This window comes from Sebastes umbrosus, chromosome 17 (assembly GCF_015220745.1).
Source record: "Sebastes umbrosus isolate fSebUmb1 chromosome 17, fSebUmb1.pri, whole genome shotgun sequence".
In the NCBI taxonomy this organism is placed as follows: Eukaryota; Metazoa; Chordata; class Actinopteri; order Perciformes; family Sebastidae; genus Sebastes; species Sebastes umbrosus.
In genome coordinates, this window is record NC_051285.1 from 1,066,743 (window position 1) to 1,078,633 (window position 11,891).

Sequence of the window (11,891 nt, forward strand, 5' to 3'; positions counted from 1 at the left end):
TCTTCTTCTACCTTTGCAGACCTTTGACCTCCTTACGTTTAGTTTCTTAGCACTGATGGAGCAGCAGCTGTTCCAGATGTCAGATGATTCAGATCTGAGTATAAATATCAGCTGTTCACACTGAAGATAACTGTGACAGTAAACCTGCAGCAGTGTGTGTGTGTGTGTGTGTGTGTGTGTGTGTGTGTGTGTGTGTGTGTGTTGCCTCTAAGCTCTCTGGGTAAATATTAGGACAGATTAGAGACCAGACAGGTTTACATGCTGCAGCTCTAGCAGTTGAGATCCAACTGGTTCAGTTGGTTTGAACTGGGAGAGTTGGATGTTGAATGTGTTGGGCGGAGGACGTGAGGCTCAGAGATACTGGGTGTGTGTGGGGGGGGACGGACAGGTGCGTGCAGGTGTTCAGGAAGTCAGTAACTGTAGTTTGGACCGATGACTTATTAAGGTACTTAAACTACTTCTTCTCAGAGTCACAACTCAGTCAGATCTCAACACACACACGGGATACACATAGTTTTATATTCAGTGTGACTTACACTTGATGTTATTATATCTATCAAGATAAACGTCCATAAATCCACTTAGAAAAAACAGAAATAAAGCTCCTTATAACGGCAGAACTTGCCTCAGAATAGACATGTTTTTAGGTTTTCTTCAGTGTCAAATGAATCCAGTGATAGTTTTCTGTACATCAATGAGTTCACTATAAACAGGAGCTGCTAATAGATCATTCTGCATTCTTTTAATGGAGACCATAAACAAACATATAGCCTAAACAAACGGGCCGACAGCGGAACAAACTAACATTATACTTCCTGTTTACATCCCACAGAGACCCCAAATTATAGGAACTGCACTTCCGAAACTTAGAGCATGATTACTCCTCAACTAAAAGGTACTATTTATATTCCTCGTGTGCATGTGGTCGTTTTTTCCTGATCGTGAGACGTTTAAAATACTGAGTTAGTTATTGTAGTTTGCCACAATTTGTTTCAAACATGGTATTCCTTCTCGGAGTCATAACTCAGTCAAATCTAAACACACAGACGAGACTCACATATTCTCATATTTAGTGTGACTTACACTTCCAGATGATATAAACATCTCCAGTATCTATTGTGAATTAACATCCATAAATCTGCTTCAAAATCAAAGAACAAAGCTTCTTAAAACTGCAGAACTTGCCTCAGAACAGACGTGTTTTTAGGTTTTCTTCAGTATCAAATGAATCCAGTGATAGTAGTCTGTACATCAATGAGTATATTACAAACAGGAGCTGCTAATAAATCATTCTACATACTTTTAATGGTGCCACTTTGACTAAACGTAAACTAATATAGGATAAAAACTAGGGCTGTCAAAGTTAACGCAAATTTGTTTTAACGCCGCTAATTTTTTTAACTCAACTTGTGGTTTTTAAGTTGTAGCGGACTCAGTTTTAAAGCCAGAGTGAAGATACTGGTATCATATGAAACTATTAAACCTGATGAATCCATCGGTACCAACCATGTCATACTAGCTTGTTGTGAAGGAGGTTAAATAACGCTCCAAACATATGCTAAATTTTGGCGAGGACAAACTGTCATGGCCATTTTCAAAGGGGTCCCTTGACCTCTGACCTCCAGATCAGTGAATATGTGAGGGCGTTTGTCCAAAAGAAATGTCAGAAAAACGTCCAATAAATAGTCAGAAAAATGTCTGAATTCTTTTTTTTAAATAGTCTGAAAAAATTTCTGAAAAAATGTTTAAAAATGTACAAAAAAAAAAGCCAGAAAAATTTCTGAAATTTTATTTTTAAAATGTCTGAAAAAAGTTAGAAAAAAAGTTCAATAAAAGTCAGAAAAATTTAAAAAAAAGTCCCAAATAGTCTGGAAAAAAAGTCAGAAAAAGTCAGAATAATGTTCAATAAAAAGTCGGAAAAATATCCCAAAACTGTCATGTCCATTTTCAAAGGGGTCCCTTGACCTCTGACCTCCAGATCAGTGAATGTAAATGGGTTCTATGGATACCCACGAGTCTCCCCTTTACAGACATGCCCACTTTATGATCATCACATGCAGTTTGGGGCAAGTCATAGTCAAGTCAGCACACTGACACACTGACAGCTGTTGTTGCCTGTTGGGCTGCAGTTTGACATGTTATGATTGGAGCATATTGTTTTATGCTAGATGCAGTACCTGTGAGGGTTTCTGGATCAATATCTGTCATTGATCTGTGTTGTTCATTGATTTACAATAATAAATATATACATACATTTTACATAAAGCAGCATATTTGTCCACTCCCATGTTGATAAGAGGATTAAATACTTGACTAATCTCCCTTTAAGGTTCATTTGGAACAGCCCTCAGTGTAACTCACTGTGTCTATAGTGACATTATAGTGTGTGTTGTGCTGTACATACTGTACAGACTAAAAAACTCAAACTATTTTAAATAGTGGCGGCGGTGGGGGGGGGGCTTCGTTGTCTCCAGTTTGTCTGACCCAACCACAGCGGAGGCTGCGTTCAACAGCAGCAGCACCGTGTACATCCTGTCGGCTGAAATCTGATGCGGAACAACAAATTAAAAGCTATAGATATATACAGTCTCTGTATCTGCTGTTAGCACCCCGAGCCCACTGAGCCCACTGAGCCCGGTATAAAACCAGCTTAAGTTTCCCCCTTCATCCAGCGTGACGGCCGCCGCACCACAGCAGAAGACAGAGGAGAGGTGCAGGACAGAGAGAGAGTGACAGGTGAGCAGGCAGCGTCAGCTAAAGGTCCGAGTTTAGTCTGAGGATTAAGATCAGCAGCTGTGAGGATAAAAATATACCGACATCATAATAGAATTAAAACAGGAGGAAGGTCGAAGGCAAAGTCACACGCTGAACATCAGCTCAGTCTGAACGAACGCCAACACGCCAGGAAAACTTCACTTCCCATCATGCACCTTGGGGCTGGGCAATATGACCATATATACCGTCAAAACAATATAAAAATGTCTATTGGATGTAAGCTAGTCCTGGACTTATCTTTGACTGATGATCTATTCTAGCAGATTTTAGGGAATTACCTGTTAATAAAATTATTTAAATTACTAATTTTTACTTGAAAATTAAAAGTTTGAAGACTTTTTTCAGCCCTGAGTAGTGTGTCTAGTAATTCGTTTTTTAAATGAACTGTAAAAGCTTTTGTTATTTTATTATTATTTATTTTATTATTATTTTATTTGTATTATTATTATTATTTATTTTATTTATTATTATTATTTTCTTATTATTTATTTTATTTTTTTCTTATTATTCTTTTCTTCTTATTTATTTTATTGCTTTTATTATTATTTCATTATTATTATTTCTTTATTTTATTGCTTTTATTATTATTATTTATTTTATTGCTTTTATTATTTTTTATTTAAAAACAAAACATTGTAAATTGCACACTTTGCTAATGTATATAGAGGGTTATTCTATATTTATATTTTAGATTTCTTATGTTAGTAGTCGGGTATATTTATTCCAATATTCTTTATATATATTGTGTATTCTATAGATATGTTTCTTTAGTGTTGATATGTACATTTTATTTACTGTTTCTGTGCATGGCCTGTAAAACCTGCAGCTGTAACACAATCATTTAATTCTATCTATCTATCAATCTATCTATCTTTTATAGTTTAAGACGTGACGTATGGAGTTTCTACTCTCTTCTCAGTGGCTCTTAGACCTAACATCTTTTCCTGACCACTTCTCCTTGACCTCGATGGAGAACGTCATGAGGTCAAGGAAAGATGACAAGGAGAATTCAGAAGGACTCAGGAAAAGACAACCGTGGTGTTCAGAGACTCTGACTGCTCTTTCACTAGAAGCTCCGTGATGATGATGATGATGATGAGGATGAGGAGGATGAGGATGATGATGCGACGGCGGCGGATGTTAGTGACGTCATGCTGCCGTGGTGAAACTACAATGTTCTGAAGACGGACTACAGAAGGTGCTGCTTTACCAGCGCTCCTTCGACTTTATTTCTCGTAATATTCTGACTTTATTGTGTAAATCTCAGATGTTTTTTCCCTCAATGTGGCCCTAATACTCCGTAGTACATTGTCTCTTTGGCCCTCACTGCATTGGACTGATATACTATATACTTAGACTATAAACTGTGTTACCTTCATCACAATGATCACATGTTTTGCGGCTCCAGACAGATTATTATTTATGTTTTATTTGCCTAAATGTCTCTTTAGATAGTAAAGGTTGCTGATCCCTGCTCTAGAGGACTCTAACAGCTCTCATGTCGGCTGCTCCTGAGGTTCTTCCGGGTCGTTTCACTCCGTTATGAACCTCCCAGAGAGAAAAGGACTATTCGAACGCAGCCCAAGTCTCCTCTAAACGAAGCAGAGACAAAGTCTATTTCTGTCTCCTCCAGGAAGTTGTGGCAAGCTGCGAGCTCCTACGCTATCTCTGCTGCACACACACACACGCACGCACGCACACACACACGCACACACACACACACACCAGCTTTAATGTTAAACTTGAGGACAGATTAAACTGGTGATGGGAGTTTTCAGCTGACAGGAGGTGATGATATAGTAGTATAATCTCTCCAGTGGTGGAGGAAGTATTCCGGTCCTTTACTGCAGTAGAAGTAGAAGTACTATAACCACACTGTGTCTTTCTCTCTTGTGATGTAAAAACCACAAACAGAGAAACAGCCGTCGTCTTTTCTCAAGAACAAGATCTATACTTATCAGACTGCTGAAAGGAAAACGAAAGAGAAAAACCCTTCACGTTTAGTAGCTGCAAATAGAACTATGTAATAAAAAATAAATTAAATAAATTAATAAATAAATAAATGACTCAATAAATAAATAAATATGTCATAGAATGTAGCAAAAATAATATTAAAAATAAATGTTGACAATTATAAATGAAATTATTGTGACATAAATTGATATTTTATTTTAATATGCTTCTTTATTTATTCTTATCTTTTATATTCATTGCCTTATTTTTTTTATTTTTTTACATTTATTTATTTAATTTTGCGTTTACTTTTTATTTATATATTTAGTTAGTATTTATTTTTCTTTTATATTTATTTTTAAATGTACGTATTTATTAATTTATTTTATTATTTTTCTTACATGTATTTATATATTGCTTTTTACATTTATTTATTTCATATTTTTCAATGTATGTATTTATTTATTTTTATTATTTTTTTACATTTATTATTTATTTTTGCATTTATTTTTATTTACTTATTTTATATTTATTTTGAAATGTATGTATTTATGCATTTATATATTTATTTATTTATTTCTGCATGATTTTCCCGTTGCATTTCACCCCTTATTTATTTACCCCAAATTATTTATTTCTGTTTTTTTTTTCTTTTTACATTTCTCTATGCATTTCTACATTTAAAAATAAATATAAATGAAAAAATATAAAAATGCAAAAATAAATAAATAAATGTAAATAATAATAATAATAAATAAATAAATAAAATGGAAAATTAAACAGAAGAGTACATAAATAAGGGAATTAATACAAAGATAAATAAATAAAGTCACAAATTAAAACACATTTGTATCAATTAATTAATGGCTACATTTATTTGAATATTATTTTTGCTACATTTGATTTCTATGATTTCTGAGTGGATTCATCCTCTGGGGACCATCAACGTCTCCATGGAAACACAGACAGACACACACACAGACAGAGAGGAAGGGTGTTTCCTACCTGAGGCTGCGTTGCCGTTGGAAACCAGATGATGATGGTGATGATGATGATGATGGGGGTCCTGGTGGGCGTGGTCACCGCCGTCCAACGAACTGTGAGCCCCGACACACACACTCAGCACACACACCAGCAACACACACACACACACACCCTCCATGTCTGCAGAGAGAGAGGAGGAGGAGTTCAAACATCTGTTCACATGTCAAATATTTTCAAAATAAAAGCAGTCTATATCACTTCGTAGTTGTTTTGAGTCTCTGCGTGGTCGTTCTGCATCTCCTTTAAGATGTTTGAGTCTCTGCGTGGTCGTTCTGCATCTCCTTTAAGATGTTTGAGTCTCTGCGTGGTCGTTCTGCATCTCCTTTAAGATGTTTGAGTCTCTTTATAGTTGCGTTGAGTGTCTTTGTGGTTGTTTCGAGTGTCTTTGTGTTTTTTGAGTCTCTTTGTGGTTGTTTTGAGTGTCTTGGGTTGCGTTGAGTGTCTTTGTGGTTGTTTTGAGTGTCTTTGTGGTTGTTTTGAGTGTCTTGGGTTGCGTTGAGTGTCTTTGTGGTTGTTTTGAGTGTCTTTGTGGTTGTTTTGAGTCTCTGTGGTTGTTTTGTGTCTCTTTGTGGTTGTTTTGAGTGTCTTTGTGGTTGTTTTGAGTCTCTGTGGTTGTTTTGAGTGTCTTTGTGGTTGTGTTGAGTCTCTGTCGTTGGTTTGCATCTCTTTAAGCCCGTTTTGAGTCTCTTTATAGTTGTGTTGAGTCTCTTTGTGGTTGTTTTGAGTGTCTTTGTGGTTGTTTTGAGTCTCTTTGTAGTCATTTTGCATGTCTATGTAGTCGTTTTGTGTCTCATTAAAGTTGTTTTGTGTCTCTTTATTGTAGTTTTCAGTGTCTTTGTGGTTGTTTTGTGTCTCTTTATAGTTGTTTTGAGTCTCTTCGAGGTTGTTCTGCATCTCTTAAAAGTTGTTTTGTGTCTCTTTATAGTTGTTTTGAAGGTCTTTGTGGTTGTTTTGAGTCTCTGTGGTTGATTTGTGCCTCCTTTATAGTCGTTTTGAGTCATTTTGTGGTAATTTTGCATCTCTATGTAGTCGTTTTGTGTCTCATTAAAGTAGTTTTGTCTCTTTACGGTAGTTTTGAGTCTCTGTGGTTAGTTTGCGTCTCTTTAAACTCGTTTTGAGTCTCATTAAAGTTGTTTTGTGTCTCTTTATTGTAGTTTTGAGTGTCTTTGAGACGTTGTGTGTCTCTATAGTAGTTTTGTGTCTCTTTGTGGTCGATTAATTGACTTTCCAACATGTTAACAATCACTTCATACGAAGGTTCTGGTCCCGGGCCTCTGAGTCTAGACCCGGTGGACCCGGTAGGCCCGGTAGACCCGGTAGACCCGGTAGTTCAGTACTCCATCCAGGATACTAGAAAGCCACCGACCTCTGACCCTCTCTGGAGCCGTTATTAGAGGAGGACGCTTCACTATGTTGTTATCCAAATCATTTCCATAATGATTTGAATCTTGGCAGCAACGGAACACCTATAATGCTGAATTTAAATAATTTATAGCCCTGGAATATCTATGTTTATGTGGTCTGAATACATCTCTTTGAGTTCTTAAATTTCAAGTTGTGACATTTAAAAAAACTTAAAGGGACTGTTTGTAACTTGTTCCAGGTATAAATCATTGCTGGTCGGTGTCTCATGCTCTCTCGTGTGTCTCCGCTGTTCAGACTCAGACTCCAACACAAACTGCAGTGAAGCACCAAAACCTCTTGGTTGTATCTAGTGAAGCTGTTAAACAGTGTTGGCCGCGGTCGGAGGACGCGGGGGAGACCGTAGCTTTGGTCTCCAGGACCGGAGTCTCTGCTGTACTCTGCTCCTCTGCTCCTCTGCTTGCCTTCACTCACACACCACGCTCCTTCTCTCTCTCCTTCTCTCTCCACCTCTCACGTGCATGCTGCTCACTCCACACTGCAGAAGAGTTAGTTTAGCTCTGAGAATATCTAGTGAATGTTCAGTGGACATTTGTGCAGAAATAACTGCTGCAGCTCCTCCAGACCAACAGAGGTTTCCCGTGTCTTGTGAAGTGACGGAGCTCCGCAGAGAGAAACGTTATCGTCTCCCACCAAAACTCCGGCGTCTCCCCCGTTCCCTCCGGCCGCGGTCGGGAGGCTGAGGCAGGAAAAGCCAACACTAGGATCAGCATTGATTCATGGAGAGACCTTGGTCTGGTCAGCTAACATTACTGCCAAGCAGCTGAAATATAGAGTGATATTGTGCTTTTAGCTGACGTGTGTCTCCTCACTGTGTTGAGCGATGCTCCTTCATGTCTATGTAGAGCGAGCACAAGTGCAAACACAACGCTGACTTTAGTTGACTTAACGGACACAGGTGGAGCTGTTAACAACACATTTCTGATTCTTACAAACAGTCCCTTTAATTTACAGTAAATTATATATTTTCTTAATTCAAACATTCAAACCTTTCATTTCAATAAGCTGAATTCAGATCTAAACAGGTGATACTTCTGTTGTCTAGTCTTGACCACCTTTCAGACAATATTTACACAAACAGAACAAAGTCTGACTCAGAAAATCATTTAAATGTTGATCTGAAGAACAAACATGAGGCGTTCACTGTCTCCTGTTGATCCCAATCACACAGAACCAGAAAATCAACTGCTGAGCCTTAAAGTCATTCAGTCAGGAGTTATAGGAATAATATTATAATCATTATGTCAAAGTAAATATTAGAATATAACAGAAACACTACAGGATTTAATAGAAGAAAGCAGCGGGTATAAAGTGATATAACATCTGTAATAGTACAAACTAGCCTCACCTGCAGCAGCATGTGACCGGCATCACTAAATGATCAATACTCCAGTGATTTATCTCATTGATCTGCTTCTATAAACTTCTTCTTCTTACATTATTATTATTATTATTGTTGTTATTAATAATAAAGTGTATTTGTCTGTCAGGAGGTCAGAGGTCAGACAGCTGTTCACTTTCACACCCTGAAAGCAGGTTTCCCTCCTCAGAGCAGAAACACAGATTAAAGAGTTTACAGAGTCTGATCTCACCTCTGCAGCAGCTGCTCCTCTAATCCATCGATCTGATCGGATCAGCTGATCGATCAGACTGCTAACTGATCGATAGAGAGTCTTCAGAGTGATGGTAAAGATAAAGACAGTTTGTTCCTCGTTTCTCCGCCCGAAGACTCAAACTCAGCAAACTGCTGCTGAAAACCCAAACCCCCCACGCGCACACACACGAGGAGTTCCGCCTGGTGCGTTCAGGGACCCGCAGAAAGCTCCGAATTCAGAGAACACAATGAAAAAAAACTTCAATTAATCTTGACTACTAAGAGATGCAAAATGACCACAAAGGGACGCAAAATGATCCCAAAGAGACAAATTGACCACAAAGACATGCAAAATGACAACGATAGAACACAAAATCATCACAAAGGGACACAAAATGACCTCAAAGGTGCAAAAAATGATCACAAATGAACACAAAACAACCACAAATTAAGACAAAATAACCACAAAGAGACAAAATGACCAACAAAAGGGCACAAAATGACCACGATGGGGCACAAAATGACCACAAAGAGATGCAAAATGACCACGATGGGACACAAAATGACCACAAAGAGACGCAAAATGACCACGATGGGACACAAAATGACCACAAAGAGATGCAAAATGACCACAAAGGGACACAAAATTACCACCAAGAGACAAATTTAAGGGCACAAATTGACCACGATGGGACACAAAACGCCCACAAACGGGCAAAAAATGATCACAAAAGGACACTAAATGATCACAAAGAGTTGCAAATGGACCACAAAGGGACGCAAAATGATCCCAAAGAGACAAATTGACCACAAAGACATGCAAAATGACAACGATAGAACACAAAATCATCACAAAGGGACACAAAATGACCACAAAGACACAAAATAACCAACAAAAGGGCACAAAATGACCTCAAAGGTGCAAAAAATGATCACAAATGAACACAAAACAACCACAAATTAAGACAAAATAACCACAAAGAGACAAAATGACCAACAAAAGGGCACAAAATGACCACGATGGGGCACAAAATGACCACAAAGAGATGCAAAATGACCACGATGGGACACAAAATGACCACAAAGAGACGCAAAATGACCACGATGGGACACAAAATGACCACAAAGAGACGCAAAATGACCACGACGGGACACAAAACGCCCACAAACGGGCAAAAAATGATCACAAAAGGACACTAAATGATCACAAAGAGTTGCAAATGGACCACAAAGGGACACAAAATGACCACAAAGAGAAAAATTTACCAACAAAAGGGCAAAAAATGACCACGATGGGACACAAAATGACCACAAAGAGACAAATGACCACAAAGGGGCACAAAATGACAATGAAAGGACACAAAACGACACAAAGACACAAAATGACAACAAAGAGAAAAATTTACCAACAAAAGGGCACAAAATGACCACGATGGGACACAAAATGACACAAAGACACAAAATGACCACAAAGAGACGCAAAATGACCATGAAAGGGAATAAAAACAGACAGAAGCAAAACGTCCACGAAGGGACATAAAATCCACAAATAATATTTACATATTTATATCAATCCAGACCACCTGACTAGAAAATTATCTTTTGTTGACAAAGACCTCACACTTTATTATAAATAAATGTAGTACTGTGCGTGCATTTTCATCCCCATATCTAATTCACTAAAAAAAAAAAGAATAATAAAATGATTTAAAAAATCTTGTTGCTCAAGCCAGGCATCTTTTATGGAGAATATTGAGTGCGAAAAAATAAATACTTAAATATTTTTTAACCTAAGAAATGTGCAGAGGCCTGAAAAAATGACCTAAATGATTACTTCATTACTATCACGATTAACTGACTAATAGTTTAATTTATAATCTGAATATTAAATCAATGGAAGTCCAAAACAACACATATATTAGTAAATATGAATAAATAAGACATGATAAGAACGACTATGTGTTGGTAAAGTTTCAGGCTCATGAAGTAAAATCAGCTGCAGGTTCTCTCCTCTTAATTTTCTATCCTGGTTGTCTAATTTCTGACAGACCATGAAGGCCTCATCTGTGTGACGCACCGGTGTGATGACGCCATCCTGCGGCCAGAGAGAGGAGGTGCAGCTCAGAACAAATCCTTTATCCCTTCTGCTGTTCAGCTGCTGAACACAGACCATACCCTTTAAATGACTGTTTTCTAGAGGAACTTTAAAGGGACTGGTTGTTACTTTTTACACGTATAAATCTACCGGGTCGGTTTCTCATGCCAGTCGCGTGTTGCTACGCTGTTCAGACCGCTCCTCTTCTGCCTTCACTCACACACCACGCTCCTTCTCTCTCTCTCTCCACCTCTCCCGTGCATGCTGCTCACTCCACACTGCAGAAGAGTTAGTTTAGCTCTGAGAATATCTAGTGAATGTTCAGTGGACGTTTGTGCAGAAATAACTGCTGCAGCTCCTCCAGACCAACAGAGGTTTCCCGTGTCTTGTGAAGTGACGGGGCTCCGCAGAGAGAAACGTTATCGTCTCCCACCAAAACTCCGACGTCTCCCCCGTTCCCTCCGGCCGCGGTCGGGAGGCTGAGGCGGGAAAAGCCAACACTAGGATCAGCATTGATTCATGGAGAGACCTTGGTCTGGTCAGCTAACATTACTGCCAAGCAGCTGAAATATAGAGTGATATTGTGCTTTTAGCTGACGTGTGTCGCCTCACTGTGTTGAGTGATGCTCCTTCATGTCTATGTAGAGCGAGCACAAGCGCCAGCAACAGGACGCTGACTTTAGTTGACTTAACGGACACAGGTGAAGCTGTTAACAACACATTATGATTCTTACAAACAGTCCCTTTAAAATATGTTGTTCTTATTTATTGTTTGGCTTTTATTGCCATAATGCTGTGTATTTATATGGTTCTTATTGTAACTTGTCCCTCCAACTGCCCCACGCCTTTAATATGTTTCCTTTGACTTAATTTATTATTGGTTGGTTCTGTTGTGTGTGTGGATGGATGAATGGATGAATGGATGAATGGATGTATGAATGGATGAATGGATGTATGGATGTGTGGATGTATGTATATATGGATGTATAGACTGGGACTGCTACAAAT

At 38.3% G+C, this 11,891-nt stretch overlaps 1 protein-coding gene across 6 annotated transcripts in view; it reads right to left on the reverse strand.

Moving 5' to 3' along the window:
- Nucleotides 1–8,976, reverse strand: part of LOC119475440 (stromal interaction molecule 1-like) — a 40,501-nt gene extending 31,525 nt beyond the window's left edge. For 4 of the 6 annotated variants that reach the window (XM_037748139.1, XM_037748141.1, XM_037748138.1 and 1 more), the window contains exons 1-2: nucleotides 8,787–8,975; nucleotides 5,734–5,892 (exon numbers count right to left, since the gene is read on the reverse strand). In XM_037748139.1, the coding sequence (XP_037604067.1) occupies nucleotides 5,734–5,890 (157 nt within the window). In that variant the 5' untranslated portion in view covers nucleotides 5,891–5,892; nucleotides 8,787–8,975. Of the gene's footprint in view, nucleotides 1–5,733; nucleotides 5,893–8,786 lie in introns of all 6 variants that reach the window. The other 2 variants (XM_037748144.1, XM_037748143.1) reach the window with 1 other exon arrangement.
- Nucleotides 8,977–11,891: the final 2,915 nt, after the last annotated feature.